Raw genomic sequence first — 26,840 nt, 5'->3', positions numbered from 1 at the left:
TTTATATATGAGTTGTTGTTTAGGGCGCGTACCATGTGTTCGTTTTACTCGGAGTCAGAGTTGCCCGCGTGTAGGTTCTAAAACGAAAACGGTAATAGATAGAGTAGATGTTTTTTTAGACCCCAACGTTTCTGTTTATGTTCTGTGTTTTTTTTCAATTTTTTGAACTTTTGGTGGTTTTCAGTGTTCGCTAACTGTTGCAGATATTACAGCTGGTGCAAATCGATTTAGTGATTCAATGTATAATAGTTGCAATAAGTTTGTAACATACAATATTAGCAGTTTGTAGTTTTAAAATCCACGATGTCAACTTTCGGTCTATCGACATTCTTTGCGAACTTTTGTAGTTGGATTTATAAACACATTCGGGAAGCATCCGATAATCCGAAAATTTCCATCTTAGTTTCGTAGAACTGCTTCAAATGTCTTTTCCAGCATGCGGTCGTCAAATCAAGGTAATTTGGTATGTTCACTCATCTAAAGTTTATAAGTCGGAGAATTATTTTTCAATTTATTATATTTCCATCTAAGTTTATGCATGTGTCGCATGTAGAAACACTACCACGTAGCTAGAATCACAATATTTTTTTTAATTTCTTCCGTTTTTACACAAACATATCAATGTCCTACTATTGCTATTGAGTATTATTTTACAAGTATCAAGTTTCCTTGTTTTTTTTTCTACTGCACAAGAACAACAACAACAGCAACATCTCCGTCTTCTACCGTGACATTTGGAAACATCATCAGCAAGCAAATTTTGTCGCAGTAGTCTTTAAATCGTAAACGTGAACTTAAGAGTAAACCATGGTATTGGTATTGCTGGCAGAGTTGACAAACGACCGGCTCAGGCAGTGTACGTCAAAATGTCATTGATGCAGAGGAAGACTGCTTACTAGACTAATTCGGAATGAAGAGAACTAAGTTGTTTTGACGGGTAGATGATGAAAACAGAAAAGTCGACAAAGGATTCATCTTTGATTAAACAGAGGTCTATTTACAGGGGGTGTTCGCATGTTGAGTGGCGGTTGAGAGCACACGATTCGGCAGCTTTAGAAGTTAAACGGTATGGCAGGTTTCGGATAGGAATATCCGGTACTTTGCTCCGGTGGCAGATATTCAGGCGCCGAAGTAGTTGGTGGCTTGGGATAACCGCAACTTCCGTCGGGATTGAGCGTTCCCGTGGCACATTTCTTTTCGGTTGTCGTACTTACAAAAGGTCGGGTTGTTGTTCGCTGTAAGAAGAGATCCATCAGAATTTGAAGCGTGGAATGAAGTTCTTCGATTGTTGTTTGTTATAACCAGCGATGCTCGAGCAACGAAACGTACAAGAGAAGACCTTATTTTTGCTCATCAGACAAAATTACGTAGTATTTTCGTAGATTTCCGTAGATCTGACATCGCTTGTTGTAGCATGATCACTAAAACATTACTTACTCTCGTTGTTGTAGTAGTGGTAGGCGGTGTGGTCGTGGTTCTAGCCGTCGTACTCGGAGGTAGATATTCCTGAGATGGTGTTGTTCGTCGTGCGATTGTCGTTGTTGGACGAGTGGTTGTCGTCGTTCGCTACAAAAAAGAAATCAGGTTATAGAAAATTCATTAGTGTTCGGTTGCTGTAAGCGGCTTACTTGAGTTGTAGTGGTTGTTGGACGAGTGGTTGTTTGCCGTGGTGTTGTACTTGGCGGTAGATACTCTTGAGCTGGTGTTGTTCTACGGGGTGTAGTAGTTGTAGGTCTGGTCGTAGTGGTGGTGGTCCTCTGCAAATGTTAAACTACTGTAATCTGAACGACGAGAAGTTTTCATTACATTTTTCTTACCCGAGTGGTTGTAGTGGGTGGCCTTGTCGTTGTTGCACGAGGCGTTGTTGAAGGCGGAAGATACTCCTGAGATGGAGTGGTGCGTCGTGTTGTCGTCGTTGGTCTTGTTGTAGTAGTTGTTCGCTGGAGAAAACATTAGTTAAAAATAGTGATTAGTGTATAAATAGTATTTCGACATTTACCCTGGTAGTCGTTGTGGTTGGCCTTGTAGTGGTTCTAGCTGTGGTAGAAGGTGGAAGATACTCCTGTGAAGGAGTTGTTCTACGTGTTGTGGAGCGAGTGGTAGTTGGTCTCGTGGTGCTCACCCGGTTCGGAAGTGTGAAACTGTTTTCTGGTTTCTCGTAGAAATATCCACAGGAACCGTCAGGATTCTGTTGAGACGGTGGACACTGGCTGGTTGGAGGTGACCGTCGCGTTGTTGTTGTTGTTGTTTGACGTGTAGTGGTTGTGGGCTAAGAATGGCCATACATCTTAATCAAACGATTTATTCAGGGAAATGTTGAAGTTAAAGGCTTACCCTAGTGGTAGTAGTGGTAGGCCTTGTAGTTGTTCGAGCCGTTGTGGATGGAGGTAAATACTCCTGCGATGGAGTTGTTCGTCGTGTTGTAGTTCTGGTGGTGGTTGTGGTTCTCGGCGTCGTCGTCGTCGTAGGCCTAGTAGTGGAGACTTTCTGCGGAAGGGTAAAACTTTGTTCTGGTTTTTCATAAACGTAACCACAAGAACCATCCGGATTCTGTTGCGATGGGGCACACTTGGTTGTCTGTATTTGCCTCTGCGTTGTGGTTGTCGGACGGGTAGTGGTAGTCGTTGTTCGTCTGGTGGTTGTAGTTGTCGGTCGCGTAGTGGTCGTTGTTCGCCTGGTAGTAGTTGTGATTACTGGCGGTCGTGTTGTAGTTCTCGCTGTACTAGGCGGTAGATATTCTTGCGATGGAGTCGTCCTTCGGGTTGTTGTTGTTGGTCGAGTAGTTGAAACCTTCTGTGGCAGTGTAAAGCTTTGTTCGGGTTTCTCATAGAAATATCCACAAGATCCATCGGGATTCTGTTGCGATGGTGGACACTTGGTTGTTGGTTTTACCCTTTCGGTGGTGACTATTCTTCGAGTCGTAGTTGGCCTAGTTGTGGTTGTCGTCGGCCTGGTAGTAGTGGTAGTTCGTCTAGTAGTTGTAGTGGTTCTTGCTGTAGTAGACGGGGGTAGATATTCCTGCGAGGGAGTTGTACGTCGGGTTGTAGTTCTAGCTGTTGTAGTGGTAGGACGAGCTGTAGACACTTTCTGGGGTAACGTGAAGCTCTGTTCTGGTTTCTCATAAACGTATCCACATGATCCATCTGGGTTCTGTTGTGAAGCCGGACAATTGGTCGTCGTGATAACTTTTCGAGTTGTTGTCGTTGGACGAGTTGTGGTTGTCGGTCGAGTAGTAGTTGTAGTGCGCCTAGTAGTGGTTGTGGGTGGGCGTGTGGTTGTTCTGGCTGTAGTTGACGGAGGAAGATATTCTTGGGATGGAGTTGTTCTTCTTGTAGTTGTTCTGGCTGTAGTAGTAGTTGGACGAGTGGTGGATACTTTTTGAGGTAATGTGAAACTTTGCTCCGGTTTTTCGTAGACATATCCGCAAGATCCATCTGGATTTTGCTGCGAAGGGGCACACTTGGTAGTCTGAACGATTCTTTGAGTCGTAGTTAACCGTTGGGTTGTCGTTGTGGGGCGTGTCGTTGTAGTTGTTCGTCTGGTTGTCGTAGTAGTTGGCCTAGTAGTTGTTGTGGTACGCCTTGTGGTTGTTGTCGTTGGACGTTGTGTAGTTCGACCCGTTGTAGACGCAGGTAGGTACTCTTGAGAAGGAGTCGTTCTTCGTGTCGTGGCAGTTGGTCTTGTTGTGGCTTTGGTAGTCGTAGTTACCCGTTGAGGGAGTGTGAAACTTTGCTCTGGTTTTTCGTAAACATAACCACAGGAACCGTCTGGGTTTTGTTCCGATGCTGGACATTTGGTAGTTTGAATCACTCTTGAAGTCGTGGTTGTTGGACGAGGGGTTGTGGTTGTTCGAGTCGTCGTTGTAGTGCGCTAGAAAGCAAACATGAAACAAAGGTATTTAACCAAAACCGGAACTCACCCTCGTAGTGGTAGTTGTTCTAGTTGTCGTCGAAGGCGGAAGATATTCCTGTGAAGGAGTCGTTCTTCTTGTTGTCAATCTGGTTGTAGTAGTTGTTGGCCGCGTTGTTGATACTTTTTGAGGAACAGTGAAGCTTTGCTGAGGTTTTTGATAAACGTATCCGCAAGACCCATCCGGATTTCGCTCTCCAGGCGAGCATCCCGATGTGGTTGAAGCACGTGTGGTTGTCGTAGTTCGCTGATCATAAGGTGGTTATCAATCAAGAATTTGGAAATAATGTGTCTCTCTTACCCTGGTTGTTGTAGTAGTAGGTCTCGTGGTGGTTGTCGTTCGAGTGGTTGTGGTGGTTGGCCGTGTTGTGGTGGTCGTCCGCTAAATATAAACACACTATTACGATCAAACGTTCATCTGTGGTTCGAATATCCCTTACCCTCGTAGTTGTGGTGGGCGGCAGATATTCTTGCGAAGGCGTTGTTCTGCGGGTTGTAGCCGTAGTGGGCTTCCGGGTAGTTGTAGTCGTTTCCCGTTGAGGCAGTTCGAAAGACTGATCAGGTTTGGGATAGGAATATCCACAACTTCCGTCGGGATTTCGCGAGGAAGGTGGACATTCTGGACCTCGTGTAGTTGTTGGGGGCCTACGAGTAGTCTGAAAGCATAGTCATCTCATCAGTTATGCTTTAAAGTGGTTCTTAGAATAAGACCTCGATATGCTCATGGTCTTCTATACCGTTGTAGTTGTTGTCGGTGGCCTTGTGGGTATTGTTGTTCTTCTAGTCGTCGACGGCGGCAGATATTCTACCGGGGGAGTGGTTCTCCTTGTAGTCTGTAAATAAAGCACGTACAATTATTCAAATGAACCATTCTAATCATGTCATCTAATTACCGTTGTAGTCGGCCTCGTAGTTGTCGTGCTCGGCGGTCTCGGTGGCAGAGTGAAGCTCTGCGTTGGTTTCGGGTAGTCATAGCCACAACTTCCGTCGGGATTTGCAGCTGATGTGGCACATTTTTTCTCTGTTGTCGGCGAAGGCGGTGGTGAAGGAGGCGAAGGTCGGACTGGTGTTTCGAACGGTATCTTAGGTTTATCGTAATGATACCCATCGAATCCGATGTCATTCTGAGAGTTACCTCCTCGGAGTATCGTAGAAATATCTGCCTTAGCTGTGGCAAGTAACGTGCACAAAATCAAAATGGCACGTTTCTGAAAAGATGGCAATGAAGAAATTGGAATTTTCAGTAGACAGTTTGTGAGTTCTTAAGCCAAATTCATCATCCAGGATAGTAAGAGCTATAAGATTATTGCGTTTGATGCAGATCAGTGGTTCCCAAACTATTTTGGTGGAATGCCCATTATGATTATATTATTTTTTCTACTACCCACCAAGTTAAAAAAAAATAAAAAATAAATCCTATGTCAATTGATTTTGCACCTTTGCAGTTAACTTGATCTGTGTTTCATAACAACTACAGTAGTTCAGTTGGAAGAACGATTTCCCCGGATTTAAAAAGGTTGCGAATTAGTAGCTGTTTCTGAGAACTTGTATTGCCAGTGTTTGTTTTTCGTTATTTTCACTTAACCAGTCTTATTTTTAGTATATATTTCCGTTGGGTAATGGAGAAAAGTTCTACAATGAGTGAAGCATATGTGAACAAAACTGTGTATCGTTTAAAGATAATTTTTAGGACTAAGATAAAAACAGCTAATCTCAAACAAGATTCATGACTGTATATTTTAACCATATGTCACAGGAAATCAACCCTTCAAGATATATTCCTATCCGTGTCAGCCTCCTAAATGTCCCTGACTCAACTTTATTTTTCGACACATCCATGCAGCGCGTGGAATCCCGGATCACCTACGCTCTATGGAAATCCCTTTATTTACCATTATTTCCTCTTCACAGATAATCTGAGTGCAATTGAAGCCATTCGCTCAAACACTTCTGGCAAAAATGAACCGTTTTTCTTGGGCAAAATAAAACAGTGTCTGAACGACATATTGAATAATAATTATCAAATCACAATAGTTTGGGTCCCGGCTCATTGCTCCATTCCAGGCAATGAAAGAGCCGATAGTTTTGCCAAACGTGGTGCTATTGAAGGTGAAATTTATGAGCGACCGATTGCTTTCAACGAATTTTATAGCGCGACTCGCCTAAGAACACTTGCTAGCTGGCAAGCATCTTGGGATAGAGATGATCTGGGTCGGTGGATGCACTCAATTATTCCTAAAATATAGACAAAGGCATGGTTCAAGGGGCTGGATGTGGGTAGGGACTTCATTCGATTGATGTCCAGACTCATGTCCAATCACTACACCTTAGATGCACATTTCCTTCGAATTGGACTTTCCGAAACTAATCATTGTACTTGTGGCAAAGGCTATCGCGATATTGATCATGTCATTTGGACATGCGTGGAGTATCGTGATGTCAGACCTCAACTAATAAATTCCCTGCGTACCCAAGGTAGACTATCCAATGTCCCAGTTCGAGACATTCTTGCTTGTCGTGACCTTTCTTACATGAAACTTCTTTATCATTTCATAAAGACAATTGAAGTTTCAATTTAATAATTGACCCTTTTGAGGGTTAGTTCTGACTCCTACTGTGTCCATTAGTTCATCCAATAGCAAAATTTTAATAAAAATGATGTGCTGATACAAACAAACTCAAAAAGGTTACGAAATCAACAACAGAATGTATAAAAATTTAAGCTTATCTTATAATTTATAGCAGTTAATCGCTTGGTTCAAATAATGTTCTTAAGTAGATTTAATAATAAATAACGAAATAGCTAATGTGATATTTAAAATATAAGAGGAATATGTTTTATTAAACTCAAATCGCTGTGACTATATTAGTATTATATTAGGTTAAGAATTCTATGTAAAAGTGATGATACGGCGAAGAAAAACTTATGTAAATTGCCTTAAGAAATAAACGTATTTATGAAAAAAAAATAAAAACAGCTGACAGTTTCGTACTACTAATTAGTTTTCGCCAAAAATTTCATATTTATTAAATTATCCGAGCAAAACAGCTAACCGTGATTAGTTTAGACTTGTAAATTACACCCCGTGACACGATTGTCATCTGCATACAGTTGGCTTGAAGCCGAAATTTTTTATTCCTTGGTTATATTTCGCTGTCAAATGCAGTTTTAACACACCTTTCTTCATGCGGTTGCACAGTCAGAAGGAAACGATTTCGAAGGAATTTAATCAAACTATAGGAAACTATAAATTTCTTTTCTTATTCAAAAAGGAGTCAAATTACTGGGTTTATAGAGAATATAACACTAGAATTATTTTTATATTGAGTTTGACGAAATTTTGTCTGAATTGGATTGTATTAACTATTGGCAGTAGTGTAATATCGGATGCACACGATACGCTTCGCATTATGTTTCCTCTTCCTTGAATTTTCAGTGAAAGAGTGGTAAAACTGAGTTCCCAGTGATTAGGGTATTGAATACCAGTGAGGGGTGAGAGGTGGCATCACTAAGAGTGCGATGCGGTGTCCTGGTGCTGCTCTCAAAAAAAAATAATTTCAATGTGTTGTTTGATACGTATAGTTAAAAATTTGGTTGAAACAGTTATTTTTAGTGATAGTGCAGATGTGGCAAGTGTGTGTTTAGTAGTAAGAGTTCTATTTATTGAATAATATTGATCCGCGAAACTAAAGATGCTCAAGCGGCGGAAACTGAGAATTTACCGCCCCAAAATTCAACGATGTTAACCTGTTAACCGATCGAAGCGCTGTCTGCATGTCATTGCCGGTGTTGTCGGATATCTACACCCTCATTGAACATAACTCAAAATTGAGTGACACATCACTCAAATTCATAAAAAGTGCACGTACTCTAAACTTGAGTTACCACCTATCTACTCATTTTTGCGTTAAGGGACGGAATTGTCAAAACTTGAGTAATTTTTACTCAAAATAAGAAAAAAATATTTTGTTCAAAATTTGAGTAAGTTCAACTCAAAATTTGAGTTCCTTGCTCTCAAAATGAAAAAAAATTTTCTTCGTTAATTTTCATATACAAAGTTATTCTTCCTTCTTTTGAATGCGCAAAATAGTGATTCAAAACCGTTTCCTTTTGATCGGTTTGGAGTCAAAATTGAATTATTTTGATATTCTTATGTTGCGCTTTTCACTAAACACAATTGAAACCACAAACATCTTCGATTGACGTTGATTCATGTTTTCAAAACAGGATTTAGGAACGGCAATGGAAAACGACGTATTTTTGCATTCTTTATTTCGATAAGAATATTCCGAGAATGAAAACGCACTGAACTGCAAGTATTTTTTTCACTCAAATGTTTAAAAACTCAACACTTACTCTAATGTATTAATAAATGCGAGAGAACTCATTGCAACGAGTTTATTTTACTCAAATCCATACTACAATTTTGACATATTGTTCCAGTTTAGGAATTTGAGTAATCGCAACTCAAACCATGAGTTATGTTCAAAGAGCGTGTATGGAATATGTGAAAGTTTACAAGTCGATCGTGTCATTCAGCTGAAGGTCTAGGGTTGGTCTGCAGCTGACCCATTGTTTTTATTTTATTCTTTCAGTGGTCGTGTTTCATCTCGCGTTGTTGACAGCAGAGCGAGCAGGAGAAAAGGGATACTGGTGAGAGCGTTCCTTGGAGATATTTTATATTTTTCTTACTTATTATATTTCTCCTGAGTATCGTAAATCAGGTTTTGTTGAGATCATATTGTTTACCAAAACATATCCGGATCTCTTTCCCTCCCTACTAACAAATCTCCTATCCCGTGATGCTCGTGGAGATATGTACAGTGGTACCCGCGATCTCTAGAAGCAACGAGTATCGGACTAACATTCCTTCCTTTCCCTCAGTAGCACAGTCTTTGGTCGTAGCCAGCGTCGTTATTGATCATTTAATAAAAAGTTAGGAGTGATTTCTCATCAAGATTTCGGTACCTCGTGGGTACCGGTTTGTGCTAATAATCATTTCGTAATAGTGAACTTAAATGCAAAGCATGTCCAGTGGAATTGTAGCAAAATAACAGTAATGGTAAAATACTTCATAATCAACTCTCAGCTGGTTACTTCACAGCTCTTCATCCCAGTAATCCGACTTGTTTCTCTTCCGTTAAAAATCCCTCTACAATTGATTTGGTTCTATCATATCAAAGTCACATTTGTAGTGAACCCATTACACATGCTGACTTTGACTAAGACCATCTTCCAGTAACATTCAGACTTTCCAACGAAGCTATAATTAATCCAATTAGTTCTATATTCAACTATCATAGAGCTAATTGGTTGGATTACAGATCTCACATTGAAAATCATGTGGATCATGAAACTATTTTAGAAAATTCTGCGGACATCGGCACAGCAATTGATAATTTGAATCATTATATTATTGAAGCTAGAAATCTTTCAGTTCCCAAAGCTCAAACTAAATTAAATTCTCCTATCATCGATGACAATCTTCAACTGCTCATTCGGTTGAAGAATGTCCGTCGATGACAATATTAAGAATCAAGAGTAAACAAAGTTAACTTGTGTTGGTAATTTGTGTATTACGTACATTTTATTCGGTACGTATGTCATAGATCTATGTATTCATATATGAAGTGCAACCAGTTTATCAAAGTGGCTTGCACGATTGATTTTCAAACAATCTTTTTGAGCAATAATTTATTCTCAAATGAACGTAATGACTTTTTGGATGAAATATCAGTTTTGATAAATTTTTACCAACGTTTAATGGAAAATTGCTTACATTTTTTGAACGTAATAATAATAATAATTCCCTAATAAAAAAGTTAGCAACACTGCTTCAATGGATTTGTATTAGATTGCGCTGCACAAAATAAACAAAACTAAATATTTTCTGTTACAAAAGCAGTTTTCAGGAAAAATAAATAGTTTTACGACAACATTCCATATCCATTACCTTTCGCGTGTTGAATTAAAGGTTCCTTTTTTCGGGTTTACTTACAGAAGGTACGTAAATCTTTATATCGCAATAATTGCTGCAAAGGATATCCACATAGCAATGTGTTTGTTGCTAATCAAATGTGTTAGTAAGCTGAAACTGAAATATTTTTTCTCAAGAAGTTTTAAGGAAAGCGGAAGAGTTTTAGACTAAGATTTCTCTTTTCTTGAATTGCAATTTTAAGCAGGATGATCCGATTGGTTTATTTTTCAACCATATGAAAGATTTATTGTTTAAAATCAAAAAAGAAGCGCCGGAATTTGTTTTTACGCACACATTTTTGACATTACTCATACGCTTGCAAAAAGTTTTGCTCCTTAACGTTCTCGTGATCCTGCTATGAAAAACATAGTTAAGGATCTTAAAACAGAATTCAAACATAGGTTCATTCTTTTGCGAAATGAAAATTTCACTAAAAGGTGAACAATTAAACTATATTCTAAACCTTTCTGGAAACTTTCTAAGGTTCTTAAGAAACCTCAGAAACCAATCCCTGCTCTCAAGGAAGGAAATCAAATACTTCTTACAAATGGCGAAAAAGCCCAAAAAAATGCTCAGCAGTTCGAGAGTGCCCACAATTTTAATTTAAACGTTTTTAGTTCTATTGAAAATGAAGTATCTACGAAATAAGATCAGGTTTCAACTCAAGTGTTGTTATAAGATAACATTACTGAGATGAATTTTAATGAAATCAAATCAATCATTAGGAAACTTAAAAACATGAAAGCTCCTGGTAAGGATGGAATTTTTAATATTCTTATTCAAAATCTTCCGATGTTGCCTTGAGACACTTGGTTAAAATTATCAATAAGTGTTTTTCTTTAGCTTACTTCCCAAAAGATGGAAAAACGCTGAATTCCTATTCTCAAACCTGATAAAAACCATCAATTTATCGACCAATTAATTTACTTTCTTCTATCAGTAAACTTATTGAAAAAAATATCTTTTTGAAAAGGATGTCTCATACAAACGAGAATTCAATTTCTTCACCAGAGCAGTTTGGATTTCGTCATGAACATTCAACTACTCATCAACTTGTCAGAGTAACGAACATGATAAAAGCAAATAAATCTTCTGGGTTATCCACTGGAGTTGCTCTTCTAGACATAGAAAAAGCATTCGGCAGTTTCCCATTTATTTGATCGAAATGATTCAAAATTATTTAATTGATCGCACTCTTCAGGTTAGCTATCAGAATTGTAAATCTGAATTGTTACCCGTACCAGCCGGTGTTCCGCAGGGTTCGAGCGTAGCTCCAATCTTGTATAATATTTTCACTTCTGATCTTCCGAATCTACCCGTTGGTTGTCAGAAATCGCTATTCTGTAACGACACAAGTCTGTTAGCTACAGGTAGAAATCTAAGAGTGATCTGCTGTCGCCTACAAAGAAGTTTAAATATTTTCAATGATTATCTGTCAAAATGGAAAATTAAACCAAATGCAGCAAAAACGCAATTAATTATCTTTCCTCATAAGCCAAGAGCTTCTTTTCCTAAACCAAACAATAATCACATTCTCAAATTGAATGGCTTGGAATTGACATGGTCTGATCAAGCTAAATACTTAGGTTTAACGTATGACAAAAAACTCACTTTCAAGGATAACATTGAAGGAATCCAGGCAAAGTGTAATAAATATATTAAATGCTTATATCCTCTTATAAACAGAAATTCTAAGCTCTGTCTAAAAAACAAATTGTTAATTTATAAACAAATTTTCAGACCAGCCATGCTTTATGCAGTACCAATTTGGTCAAGTTGTTGTTCCACCAGGAAGAAAACGCTTTAAAGGATTCAGAATAAAATTCTGAAAATGATTTTGAAGCGTCCTTCCTGGTTTAGTACAAATGAGTTACACAGACTCACGAATATAGAACCATTAGATGTAATGTCACATAATATTATAAGAAAATTCCGACAATGTCGTTTTCGCTTGAGAAAACTAAAACTGACCCAGGGCAGTTTCATCAAACTACCAATTTTCACGAAACTGTGTTGGTTTCGCACTTAGCATCGGGCAAACCTGATATAAAAATCAGATTCGAAACTGACTCGGTTTTCAGTTCAACAACGTTAAAACTAGATTCGAAACTAGCTTCAAACAAACGGTTTGACAGCAGTTAGGGTGGAAACTGGGTTAGGTTTGGCGAAAACGACATTAGTAAGTTAGTATATAAGTTCCTTTTCCCCTTTACACAATACAAGTAGGTTTAGAAGTTTCCTTTTAAAAATAATCACAGAATCGCGGAAGCAAATGATGTCTTGATGGTAATAACCAAATCATGTAATCTAAATAATTAAATTTTGACTCATATTACAATAAATAATATATTTAAAAAATTCTACGAGGAATGGAAAGCGTCAGCGAAATATCTTGTCGACAGGGGATTACTTTGAAGGAGATGAAATTTATTTAAAAGAAAAAGAAGGATTTTCATTGGTATTGGATTCACAAATAAATCACTGTACAATATATTTGAACTTGATCCTGTTCCGTAGAAACGCAATGGTGCTGAATCTATTCGTAACAGACATCGCTCATCAATCGCTTTGTGTCCACGATGACCAATCACTTTACAGCTAACAACAAATTCTATGAAATATCAGTCGCCAGTCTAATGAAGATTTCCTCGGATAGAACTCAAATGCTTCAGATCTTCCCAACAGATCGAGGTGTCGGATCGACTTACGGGATTTGTTAAATTTGGATTGAAAAGGCATCGTACATATGAACGCAGCAACAATATCTAATTGCTTTCAATTATCGTCTACTTATGAATAATTAATATGTTTTGTTGTTCTGTTTGTGGTCAACCTGCGGCACCTCACTTTTCAATCATTGTGCATTTTGCCTTGTACGTACAAGTAAGTGCCAATCGGTTCGTTAAATGTCAATATGTACTCTTTGCCGATTGCCCCCCCGTTAGGGATTTTTCTCGTTCAGATCGTTCATCACTCGACTGTCAGCAATCGATCATTGAACGGAGATCTCAGACGGCTACCGTTTGGGCCGGATCATCCAATCTCCGTCCGAGTTCCGTTCATCGTCATCGTCATCGGTTTCGGGAAACACCAGCTCATCAGAGGCCAACAATAATGAAACGATTAGCTTTTATCAACCTTCAGCTGAGACGCATCATTGAACTCCACACGGTTGAAAATAATTAACGGTCCATATGCAACAGCTACCGTAAATCCAAACAAAACAACCTTCGGCACCGGGTCGGGAGTCATCCTCCGCCGGCTGCACGCGTGTGGTTCGGTGGAGTTATCTCGTGTGCAGCAGACCTTGAGGATTCCATCGCTCCATCAACCAGCAGATCACGGTTTCACTCTCTTTCGAAACTCGTCGGTCGATGTCGAGGAACGTGGAACATCCAGTTTCGTTGATTTGTTTACGACGTATCGCGATAAAATAGTTAGCAGCCCCGATAATCTTCCTTCCTTGAAGTCTGAAGGTTGAAAACGAGAGTGAATATGCGTTCGATGTTTGATTAGCATATTGATATGATCGATGGACCTTGGAACCGGAGTCTGGTTTTAATCATGCCGAAGTTCGTTGTACACAAACCAATCGCGAGTTAGGAGGTCCTGGTGAATATTTTGACAACTTCGAAGCTTGTGATTTTAAAACAGATTTGCATCATATCTTGAATGGTGCAGGCATTCGGCGGACAATCCGATTGGACTTAACATTTTTAATCATAATGTTTCGGTCTTATGCTAATCTATTAAATGATCTGGTTTTTAAGTCAAATAGGATAGAATTTTAATGTATGAGACCGTAAAGTTGTGTAAAAATCATGCAAATATTCGCTACTATGCGTCTTCCATTAATTCGATCCATGGTCGGTCGTTGTCAGCCATCCAAGGCTTCGAAGCTGATTATAGAATCGATGCCACCCACTTCATCGGTTCACCTTGCTCGCTACAAAAAAGAAACTATTTTTCCTTGTGTATACCGAATCGCATTCCAAAACCCTTTCCACTGGATTGTCGACTGGCATCCTAATGACATGTCCAGCCCATCGTAGCCATCCATACTTTGCTTGACATTCGGTAGATGTTTTTCCAGCTTGTAATTCATAAGTCGTCTTCCATCTGAACTCCTTCACTGATGATATGCTGTAACATTCTCTAGATAACACGTTGTTCCTCTGCCAAAATAGTCCAGACATCATGACTGCAGGAAGTAAATGGAACGGTGAAATACTGTTCTTGGACTCTTAAGTAGGAACGAATGATTACTAAACTCACCATTGAGTCAGATATTCGAGATCGTCAACCATCTCAACGCTGGCTCCGTCAATTGACATTTGAGATGTTTAGAGTTTTTTTAGATCCTTGTCCTTTCATTGTTTTACTGCATTTATGATTAATACAATTCGCCTAGATTCAACTTTCAGTCTGATATATACTTCCATCATCATTTAAAAATTCTTCACACTTCTTAAATCTTAGAAATCACCCAGTGCAGCGTCCTAGATAGTTCGTTTTCTTCATATTCAAGCAGCTCACCTACACGGAAAAGCCAGTGGTTAAATTTTGGTACAACTAATCGATTGTTGTCTTAATTAAACTGTCATTTTTGATTTATCGTACTGGCAGCTTAGCAATGACATCTAGCAAGGACACGCACCACGAACGAATAATGCAACGTAACAATACTCCCTAAGTGGAAAATGGAACTTTTCAATGTGGTGTCACTCGTGCAACTGAGCAATTATACAATCGCAGCAAAATTACCATCAAAAATGTCTTAGTAATTTGAACCAATTATTCAGTTATTTGTACTAAATTAAATGGAAAACTTGTTTTACAATTAACCCTTATATTATTCTGCATACTTCCACTTACATGAAACGGCCACTACGTAACTGACAAAAATGACGTTCATTTGCCATTGGAAATTTTCAATATGAAACGTTTGTGGTGAAATGAAGAGGTGAAATTTTTGTTCGGTTAGTTAAATCAACAACATTTTCAGTTGAAACAACAATTGCAATATTGTAATTTTGTGATCTTCGGGTTCTCCGTTTGGTATCCAGGAATTTCAAACGACTTTATCGATCTCCTACACTCAAAAAATTCCACACGTTAATCATATGGAAAAAAAATCATGTAGATTCCAAAAATGGCTTTATCACCGGAGTTTACGTGATGTTCTGAACAACCATCGGATCATGATTGAATATTAAATGGACCGTATGTCAGAAATATTGCTGTAGTCACATATATTTTATATGTCACGTACCTACTTGAATTCATTACTTCAACCGTATGTTCAATTTAAGCTCGGATGCAAACGCAATATGGCTTAAGTTTGACCCTTCTACAATATTTATCACAGTGATTTTAAGGGAAATAATTGTTCATTTGTTTTATCAATAATTATGAAGTATTGCTTATTTCTATTATTCTTTCAGATCTAATAATAGTACCTAGCAGGAGTGTGGATTATAAGCTAATATAGCATATTTTATTTAGTTTACTAAATGGATCTACGAAACCAACCCTCAACCACTTATTAGCTTGACCAATCGGTATTACGCAAATTCTGTGTACCAAAAATACGAAACAGAAACACAATTCAATTTTTTTCTACAGTTCAAAAGGCAAATCCCCTAGACTGTGACTATTAGTTTTTAATATCTACATGCAATATTATGATTCAATATAGTAACAATTACATAAAAAAAATGTCACTATTACACAAATTTTTTTTAAAAATTAAGTTCGGATGAAAGTAATTTTACAGTGCAATTTAAATGAACTTCGTGTGAATTTCACAAAATTATTCTATAGAATCTACGTAAAAGTCACTAGGGACTACGTGGTACAAATGTGGACTAAGAGTTCATGAGTTCATTCTGTGCCACCTATACTTCACATAAGTATTACAAGAAAGGTTATATGGATAAAAATCACATACGTTTTCACGTAGCATTGAAGTGAGGATTTTTCTGAGTGTACGATAGGAGTCCTTCTCAAAGGTTCAAATTTGGGTTCAAACTGTTCGTTAGTTCTTCTTCTTTTAATGTGGAACACATTTTTGGTTTCGATATAGGGGTGCAAATTAGAAACTCAAGAAAAATACACGTAGAAATGTGGTCAGGTTTTAAACACTTGCAGCTCAGTATATTTTGTATCAATTATTAATATTATTTCATTATTTGATTGGAAATATTTCTAAGATTCGATTTGAATATATCAAGCAACGTATTTTCAATTATAAATGATTGAAATTTGGATTAGTAGCGAGCAGTGTCCTATTTTGTCTGCTTAAAATCTCCGGCATATCGGGGTAAGCGATATATCAAAGGGAAAGCATCGCTCTGATTGGTCAATCGCTGCAAAAGTGAATCTGTTGGAAGCACGCGAATCTATAAATTAGACAAAATTATAGCTAACGTTTCAGTCCTACGCGTAGCATGCTAGAGGTAGGTTGTTGCTAGACAGCAAGACAAAAAGTGACATAAAACGATTTGAAGCTTTAATTGGTATTGTGTCATGCAAGCTCGGATGAAATTCCATGCTATGTCGTTTCGCCTGAGAAATTGACAACTACCTCAGGGTAAATGTTGAGTGCGTAAGATCAATTTCTAATTTATATAAGATGAACTCGATTGATAATGAGAAATAGTTTATCGCTTCAACCGAAATCGCAGAATGGTAGAAAAACTTAACGCTGGCGAAGAAAAGCTTTAATATCCAAATCCGTATCGCAAATATGTACAAAGATATAATAGCATACATTCGGTATATTGGTGTAATTTCGTCGGCTATAAAACAAACAATGTTCGGTGTTGGTTCCTAATCAAGATAAATCTAGGCAGACTCTCGTGCGTGATAGCGGATTCAAAAGTGTTACGATTGATTGAACTGTTTGATTGTAGATCATTAGAAATTTTGGTTGCCTTGTTCCACATCAATGGTTCCAACAACCCCATGGGCTGATCCTTGTAGTTTTTGTTCTATTGATGACATTAAGGTGAACTGTAGCGGAGTGGGTGCGTCGCATTTGTGATCAATTATTCAAAAATTAGACAGAAATTCGAAACACCAAAAACATTTAAGTTTTCCCAATTAAATTTAACACAACTAAATATTCTTATAATTTTGAAATTTTACTTTGTAATTTGTTTTTGAAATGTATAAACGGTTACCGTTAACACAAAACTGCTCATAATTAACAAGTTTAAAAAAAAAAAAAAATTCGAAACAATTTGAACTGAATATTAATGACCGATGTCTAACATCTTGAAACTATCGACATCAGCTGTTACCGTTCAATATTCATAACAGCCAGAGTCATCTTTTGAAAACGGACCGAACTAATTTGTATTTCCAATATATATTTGTTGGATCATGGTATAATTTATATTTGTAATTTTCAAGTAAAGTATTCAACCATAATGGCGTCATGCCAGCTCTATTGTTTACTTGATTTGGATAATAATTTGCTTCCACAGCTCCGGAACTTTTGTTATAGGACAGAAAAAGGAAACATAAAAACCAACTAATTATAAAAAAAAACATTTGGTTGCTTTGAGAAATTGCTGAACAATATATGTTATCATTAGGAACAAATGTGTTCAGCGTTAGTATATCAACAGTCGCCAAGAACAATTCCGTCGAGATTGACACTGTACACCTATCTTTGAAGTTATTTTATTATAAATTTCTATAAGATGTCATTAGGCACCAAGCAAGAACTGAAGGACTTTCCACGTATGGCATGTGATGTGATTATTTCCAAGCATTAACAAAGCGAGCTTTATCCAGTTCATGCAAAGCGAAATCACATAACACATTAATTTTTGTGTGCAACTGTCAATATTATACATCATTATTTGTGACAACACGTTTTCCGTCATCGATTGTTGTTGTTGTTAGCTACTGAATGCATCTGTATTCAATTTTTCCGATAATTTACAGCCCCGCTTACTAGGATTAATGGATGCCACCGACTAATGATTCCGGATAATTATATCCTCAAAACTAAACATATTAGTCGATCTGTAAGGTTGAGCTTCATGGCCATTTTTCTGTTGTCGAAAACGTCGTTCATTTTTTCTTTCAATGCCATCTGTTTCATTGATTATCAAACAATTTCAGGGGCGATAAAAATCTAATCAAAACAAAGTGGGATGTCAGCTCACCAATCTAGTCGAGTGCACAACTATTGTGTTGGTTGGATGTTAGATCAACATTTATTATTCAAAAAGTTGAATCTCAAATTCCTTGCCTAATAAAAGAAATAGACTAGTTTCAAATTATTTTTCTAAGATTACCCGAGTAGATGTAAATAGTAAACAATGATCAAAATAATAACAAATTTTACCATCATATCTTGCCTTGATGTTTCTGTGCTGTCATAGATATTTTCTTGATATTTCATTGAAGTAATCAAGAAATTTTACAATATCTGTTTAGCATCAAACTTAGTTTTTATAGGTAAATCCGTTAATGATAAGTTATTCAAATTTCATTAACTTCAATTGATCCAGTAGTTCTGTTTTGAAATGAAATACCATCGAATAAACCGAATCAGAAGCAGATAAGATAAATGGTTATGATATTTTTCTATTCTAAATGCTAGAATATCAAATAACTGAAATATTCGTCCTCTATAAATATTTTGTTCATATTTTGATATTACAATAACAGAACTTTATATTTTGTTGCCATTGTCTCATGCAGACTTTGTTATGATCTTTGGTATTTTAAGAGCTAATTCCAAACTGAATAATGTTAATTTCTATCGTTGAGGTATTTGATTTTAATAATAAAATTTGTTTCTGGTTTGCAAATCACTTCTACCCGGGTACGAAGGATGCGCTACAGCTGTGATGCGCTCATAAAATCATAAATGAAGCGCTTATAAAGATGTTTTCGATTCGCTTTTGTAAGCGTCGGATGTGTTTTTTATTATAACAAGTTTTTTGGTTCAATCCCGGAAATAATAAATGAAAATATAAACGTCACACTGTGATTGTCAAACCACTATCCGAGTAAAATTCATTAACGAGAAAATAACATGTTTTATTACTATGTTTCAGTGATTCAGTTTGTTATGATTAAGAGTCCGTTAGTAGCTTCAAAATCAGAATAAATCTATGTTAATTGAAATAAATCTACAAACAAAATTCGTGTTATTTAGAGAAACCTTGCAAAACGATAAATTACACCTTTCGTGCAGTTTCGGAGTACAAATTCAATGATTCCAGAAACGCGAATTTTTTTACATTATTATTTGTAAAACTGAATTGACTGTTTGAAATTCTGTTCTACCAGCAATAAAAGCTGTAAGCAGTGTTGGTGATTGCCGAAAATTTGACAGAACCCAAGTAACAATTTTTGTTACGCTAGCTTGTTTGTGACTAGTTTGCAACCAGATATTTGAGTGATTGTTACTAACATCTAACTTAGGACAGGACCAGACAACTGGCTTCTTTTTCCAGAAAAATATTTCTCTTCTTATTCCGGTTGCTCCCTGCTGTAAACAGTGCTGTAAAACTTCATTCAATTCAATTGAAACTGAATGTGGAACAAATTGACGATCTCTCTAATGCAGTAAACTTCACTCTCTGACACACACAATGTTTGCTGACGGCCCGAACGAGCAGCATTCAGTTCATCACTCGTTTCTCTTCAATCGAGGCTTAGTTTAACCACCGTCAGTTGATCTCTTGAAGTAACAAAATATCTCTTTCAATAGGGTGAGAGCGGCCTTCAAATGAGGTTAATGTAAATATTCGAATTGGTTCAAGACAAACCAGATAGCTGAAATATCAATCACAGAATACACATAAATTAATTGTTTCCTCCTTCAGTTTTCATTTTCAATACTTTACTCCATTTATAATTCTATTCGTTCGAATCTGCTTACTACCAAGAGCGAAGGCAATGAAAGAGCTACACTACTTGGCACTTGAAACTGAGCAAGCAAAACTTCAAACGACTATCAACGATTAACCAACTGACGATGAATTCCGGGAGCTACACTTTAAAATGGCAGCAAAAGTCAAATGAATTAGTAGGGATATGCTGACGGTCAGCGGCCATAAATTTCATTTTCATCTTATATTATTCGATTGAAAATGAAATTCTACCGCACTGGCTGTAAATAATAAATGCCTCGCGATCACTGTTGCCAGTAGAGATAATTATTCATTCTGAAAACTTTCTCCCCTGATAACATGCAATTATTTATCATTTAAAAACACTGGATTCATTTTGATCAGATGTTTGTTTTGAAGAAAACGTTTAGTTGAAACAGCTAAATAAATTTTTTCTAAAACACTCAATTTTGGGTAATTAATTTTTCCAGCTTTATTAACTAAAGTATTCAACATTTTCTATTTGAGAAAAATAATAACATACAGAAGTATCGAAAGATTCGGTGCTATTCTCAACCAACATAATCAATATTCTTGTCCATATCACACATCGTGATTTCAGGCTTTCTCCTTGTATCATCCAGTGATTGTTAAATGTACTCGTATACTTTCCGCATTTAGGACAGGATTTAAAAACAAATTGAACTTAAATCCTATTGAAATTAATAATTTTGAAAAGATGACCCGAAAAATAAAATATCCAATATCAAGCTACATTGTTACCGACGATACTGACAACACTTTTTCTACTACCCTGCAGTAATCTTGATTTCAACATCTTGTACTTGCTTATGTCAATTTCAACCAATCACGAGCTGGTCCGAAATTGGTCCTAAAAGTGGATTAACAATTGTTAGGTCCTGTCCTAGCATCTAACCACTTGCATGACTCAAAAAGCGCAGTTTCTACTAGTTGTTAAGTCGGCTAAAAATAAGTTGTCGTTACGTTGTAATGCCATACTGAAATAACTTATCTTTTCATAACTTGAAAATAACTTGTTTTCAAGTAAACTAGTTGAAACTTAGTCACCATCGACATTATAAACATTGATTGAATCCAGAAAACTTTTCTATCATCAATAAAAAAGCAGAAGAGTACTTAAAATCACAAACTTGATACAAGGTACAAATTTCACAACGATCCAAAAACTGTCGAGCGGAATTCAATTTTACTTAACTGTTTTTCATGCGCCTTAAATCAAAATCTGTTTATAAAGATATAAAAAATAAACAACAAAATAACCCTATGTTCAGAATGCTCAAAATTATTCCAAGTAGAGTGATTTCTCATCATTTTAAATTCATATATCATGAGAATTATAGAATTATCACAACCGATGTTTAATCCCTATATTATTTTCTTCGTGTTTATGACAGTGCATAGAACAAAAATGACTATTCTGCCTTTCACTATTTTCGGCAAAAAGTAGTTTAAAACAGTAATATCCTGGTTTTATTTACGTTTCATACACTTCTTGAGACTCCACATTGTGTTCGCCATATTCAAGCCAAGAAAGGTTGTTTTGTTTGTATTTTCGTTATCATAACGTTGGAAAAACCTACCGATAACTATCTGAATCAATGAAGAAATTATGTTATAATCTTATAATATCTAAGTTCTTGCTATATCAATTCACAGTAACGATTCACATATACGTTTACGTATTTATAATGGTTTCACAACGGAAAATAAACCTTTTTTCAACTAGTAGCTAAAAACATAGCTGTGATTAAAGATATGTTAGAATCAAGTAACGATAACTTACAAATGTTAGTTAGTTTAATGTTTACGTTATAAAGAAACACTGCTGTCACCTTGTTTTAACCAGTATAACATAAAAAACATGTTCGCGCTCTTGTTGCAACACAGTTGGGCTAAGTGGTATCACGGGTTGCTACTATTGAAGTCAAATAAACTTATTTTCAACTAGTAGCAAGAAGCATTGTTGTGATTAAAGATATGTTTGGATTAAGTAACGATAGCTTATAAATTATATTTAATTCAATATGACACAAAGATGTTATGATTGGAAACCTAAATAACTATTTCGTAACTAGTTATGTTATGATGAAACATTGCTGTCACCATATTTTAACCAGTATAACATAAAAAACATATTCAACATAGTTTCAACATAGTTTGGACTTTGTCGTATCAGAACTAGTTGCGAATTGCTACTTGGGAAGCTGCTATATTGCTATCTATATTGTATACAACATTTTCAATCCGGTAGAAGATACTACACGAACTCGTGTCTCTCAATGCATGAACCGCGAGAGAATTTTTCTACATTTCTTCGCTCCACTTCATACTCTGAGTATTTCACGGCCCTTAAAAAATTTACAGTCTGATAATGATCGTTGCTGTGTGGAATTTCCCAAGAGATAATCGCAAGTTGACAATTATCGCAGAAAATCGAATCTTATCTGTACATGCTTTGTACTGTGAATGTAAGTGAATCGTGACGTGCATCCATAAAGATGTAACTTTTTCTAAGTGTGTACTTTACTGTACTTGAATGGATACGTCAACAAGCAAAATTGCCGCATCTGGAGTGAGGACCAGCATTCCAAGACCTACCAATGCATCCCAAAAAAGTCATTGTTTGGTGTGGATTATAGGCCGGTGGCATTATTCGTGAAATACCCGCCGACATGTTGGAGAGAGTGTGCCAAAACTGGACCTTGTGCATAGGCCATCTAAAACTGAGCCGCGGCCAACATTTGCATAAAATCATTTTCAAACATTTAATTATATTGATCGTTCCATCGATTACAATTATTTTATAAAGATTTCTCAAATATTCATAAACTTATAATCAAATAAGTGACTTTGCGATCTCATAATCTGTTGTTGATATTTTTTCGGATCCTGTTTTTGGGCTCCGGAATTATAATAGATTTCTAAACACTTCTTCTTGGATATTTCTTGACAGTTTCCGAGTAACAACGATGTGAACGATGTGCATTCTTTGAAGACCACCAATTTTGAGTCGAATTGGTTTCTCCATCCTTACACAAACTTTTACCCGTACCCGACCCGAATCCGACAAAAATTATTCTTCCAAACCCGAATCCGTCCCGTACCCGATAAAAAAATTAGAGTGTTGTATTTAAGACACGACCGAGCACAATAACATTAAAAATGGAACGTTTCTAGGGTCTTCATAATAAATACAAAAATAAAGATGATAATGATGATGATACACTAAACTAAAAACTTTTTCAATTGACTAATTACAAACTTGCTCTAGTTTAAGCGCTTAGATTGTTAGCGAATGATAAAATTGACAATTAGATTCTTTCTTGATAATTAATTCTATTCAATTTTGATCCCTGTCCACAATTTTTTACATTGTTAAGTTTTTGAATAACGTCCTTTAACTAGAAGTCAATTATGATGAATTTAAAGTTACTTGAAAGCTCAATTTTAGACACAAACAACCTAAACATTTAAACCTGAACAAATGAAATAATATGGCAACAATACGAAGATGTGACAATGCTTTAAGCACTGACGAGCCGAAGGCGAAACGCAAAGAAAGTTGAATACGAGGAAGCAAAATGTGAAACAGTCCGCATAAAATATTTAGTTACTTACATTGATTTTCGCTTTGGCATTTTAGGAATATACGGAATGGATACTCAACAAAATTCCGAAATTTTGTAACTTGATGTTATTAACACATGAATAAACATTGTCATAGTTACAACGCGTGTAGCCATCAGACGCTTATTGTTTTGAAGCAAATAATAATTAAACTGAAACTGGCGGTTAATCAAATTCTACGAGGGATCCTATTCAAACGAAACATGTAAAATCGCAGGTAAACTATCCTTGAGTTTATCTTTGATACTATATGATATTGCATCTAATTGTACTGTATATGTGAGCTTGTGGAACTCAATTATTCTACTAAACCGAGGAGGCCGCTTTTAGATAAGTTTCAGAATTTAATTTTGAATCTTTTGAAGTGTTTAATTCCTGGTGGGACAACTTGTTCAGTCACATATAATAAAGAAGAAGTATCTGTGATTACCATCATAACACAACTTTATACTGAATCCATTTTTGCGCCACCGTTTTGTTCGTATGGGAATGAAGATTTAAGTATGCAAACCGATCCGTTGACAAATTAAAACATTTTTAAGATAACAATATTGAAGCTTTGGAATCATTTAAATGAGGAAAATCCATTAACAAATCATCGAGGAACAAGCGCTGCAAATTAGATCCGAAAACCCTATCGCCGATAATTCTAAATTAGCCTGATATTTTCCAGAGAACCAAAATAAAATACTCAATTCAAACCAATTTTTCCAATGGTATGCAATTGAAATATTCAAATGACGTTATCTCATAAGTTTAAGTTAAATGTTTCCAAATCGATTGGTTGTTGAATTATATAAATCCATCAACAAATGACTGAGTTATGAGCGTTCCAAATTATGACAGAAAAATGTTACGCGATTAGTTTTGCATGTTTTAAATTGACACCCAGCCTCGGGAAGCGAAGTGTCCCAACGATTTGCTAAATACATGGGATATTTCAAAAGAACCGATAACCACATATACAATCCAGTCATCAGCTCACTGGACGAGCTACTTGTTTCATTCGCAGTCAAACATCAACTAGGCAAAGAAATATTGTGCAGCATATATTTATATATTTCTCTTCATACTACGCAGAACGATGCGGTGTTTTTTATGCATGACGCAAAACCTCCTATGCCGAACAAGAAGTTGACATCATTTTGTACAACAGGGATTGGTGGATGAAAACATAGGTCGATTACAACCATTTTTTCAATAGTAAGCTATTGAAATACTGAAACGACGTCGTCATACATGTTTAAGTTAAAAGTTTTCGAATCGATTGGTTGTTAAATTATAACAATCCATCAACAAATGACCGGGTTACGCGACTATTTTTGAAACTTTTAATTGACACCCGGCCCCATATAGTGAAGAGTAAGGCATTTTTAACGCCAAAAACAAAACTCTTTACCCGAACCCAAAAAATGTCCCGAAACTCGAAAAACAACCCGAAACCCGACCAAATTTTTTAGCCCTAACCCGACCTGTTCCCGTTAAAAATGAAAAAAATCGGCACCCTTTCTCTACTCGACTCCAACAAACATATCTTTTTCTGTACCCAAATCCGACCAATACCCGTCGGGTCCGGGTAGGGTTTTGGGTACAAATACCCGAAACCCGACCATCTCTACTTCATACTGGAGACGTGTTGAAAGTAACATACAATTGAAGCACGCATGTTATGATTTTGTCACCCTTTATGTTGTATCGTACAGATTTAAAAATGCTACATTGCACAGTGGGAAAAAATCTATGACCGCAAAACCGCAAAGAATTCTGTAACTCATGAACCAATTGAGATATATCAACAAACTAAAGCGTTTCTTATGTAAAAATGTCCAAGGAATTCAATGGATTGATTTACAATGGCCACACGAATAGCAATTCTGCTCGTTTCACCCCAAATGTACAGCAGTTTTAGGGTTTACTATAACATTCGCTCTATAACTTGAAAAGAAGTCGAGTATTCTGGAATAGCCTACTTTCATGTAAACAAGTCAGGAGAATCGAGTGGAAGAATCCACACTGGCCGCACGAAACGTTTTGGTGGCTATTTTACCCCAATTCCTCCATTTAATGAGATCTTTACAGTAAATCGTCCTTAAATCTTGGTAAAACTTCTTCCAAGTTTGCTAAATCTAGCTTATCTTATGTAAAATAGTCTGGAGAATCGAATGGAAGCACCTAAACTGGCCGCACGAAACGTTTTGGTGCCTATTTTACCCCATTTCCTGCATTTCATGATATCTTATTGTAAATCGTTCTTAAATCTCGGTTAAACTTATTGGAAGTTTACTAAATCTAGCATAACAATAAGAGATCATAACATAGAGGAATCAGGGTAAAATAGTCTCCAGAACGTTTCGTGCGGCCAATTTAGTTTCTACCATTCGATTCTCCAGACTTTTTTACATAATATAAGATAGTTTCCGTATGCTTTCAACGTGGTTCGCTTAAGACTTAAGGGTGATTTAGATGAAAATTTCACATATTATAGGAATTGGGGTAAAATAGCCACCAAAACGTTTGGTGCGGCATTCTGGCAATCGATTATACAGACTTTGTTTACATAAGATATGCTAAAGACTGCCCCAGAAAGTATGGCCGCACTTTGATTTCGCTGTAAATAATTCACAAGTGTTAGATACTCAAATTTTATTCGATATACTGATAATATTAGACTACAACAACAGAATATTATTCTCAACATTTGCTACTTCGCCATTGTAGACTGGTGCTTGCGAACGTTCCTCATTAAATTCCGTACAGACTTATTAGCGACAAGTTTTGACACTTTTTTCCAATCTTTTTCGAACTGTTGAATGGTTTCGGCTGCCGAGACAAGTTTCCTAAGATGTGCCTTCGTTAATGCCCAAAATTCCTCAATTGGTCGAAATGACATTTTGGGTAGTATACCATTCTATCGTTGATTTCGAGTAGTGGCAAGAAGCAAGATCTGGCCAGAAGGAACAGGATCCTTATGGCTTCGAATCATTGGTAGAAGTCGTTTTTTTTTAAACATTCCTTGATGTACATTTCGCTGTTCATTGAAGCATTGGTGATGAAGGGTTTCGAAAACTTACCGTAGCTACAAATTGCTTGCCAGACCATAGCTTTCTTACCATTCCTAACGCGACCGTCGTACCGTTCGGATGCTAATTCGTGGTAGAGCAAGTGTGTATATAGCCGTGCTAATCCGCTTCAAGGTCAATCAAAGATTAATCTTTTGTTACTGTGAGCAGTGTACCAGACAAACACGAAACAATAGAAACAATACCGTTAGGCGATTTCAAGTGCTAGTGCAAGTCTGTAGACTTTAAATAGTGATCGAACGTTTGGAGTGGTGCCGTGACCCGGTGCTGTGTGCTTTTTTCCTCCTAGAGGTTTTTTTGCACACGGGCACAGTTACAATTCAATCAACGCGTGGCCCCAGCGG

The 26,840-nt window shown here is 36.7% G+C and overlaps 1 protein-coding gene across 1 annotated transcript in view; it reads right to left on the bottom strand.

The window, feature by feature from the left end:
• Positions 1–499: 499 nt before the first annotated feature.
• The window catches only part of LOC131435229 (mucin-2-like), a 72,563-nt gene continuing 46,222 nt past the window's right edge, over positions 500–26,840 (bottom strand). Inside the window, exons 2-12 of the mRNA XM_058602894.1 lie at positions 4,803–5,117; positions 4,647–4,742; positions 4,350–4,565; positions 4,211–4,291; positions 3,920–4,156; positions 2,335–3,870; positions 2,000–2,269; positions 1,818–1,940; positions 1,629–1,757; positions 1,438–1,566; positions 500–1,235 (exon numbers count right to left, since the gene is read on the bottom strand). Of these exons, the coding sequence (XP_058458877.1) occupies positions 1,053–1,235; positions 1,438–1,566; positions 1,629–1,757; positions 1,818–1,940; positions 2,000–2,269; positions 2,335–3,870; positions 3,920–4,156; positions 4,211–4,291; positions 4,350–4,565; positions 4,647–4,742; positions 4,803–5,117 (3,315 nt within the window). The 3' untranslated portion in view covers positions 500–1,052. The remainder of the gene's footprint in view (positions 1,236–1,437; positions 1,567–1,628; positions 1,758–1,817; positions 1,941–1,999; positions 2,270–2,334; positions 3,871–3,919; positions 4,157–4,210; positions 4,292–4,349; positions 4,566–4,646; positions 4,743–4,802; positions 5,118–26,840) is intronic.

This window comes from Malaya genurostris, chromosome 3 (genome assembly GCF_030247185.1).
Source record: "Malaya genurostris strain Urasoe2022 chromosome 3, Malgen_1.1, whole genome shotgun sequence".
Classification (NCBI taxonomy): domain Eukaryota; kingdom Metazoa; phylum Arthropoda; class Insecta; order Diptera; family Culicidae; genus Malaya; species Malaya genurostris.
Note: the sequence above shows the minus strand (reverse complement) of the source record. Positions and strands in the feature narration are given on the sequence as shown.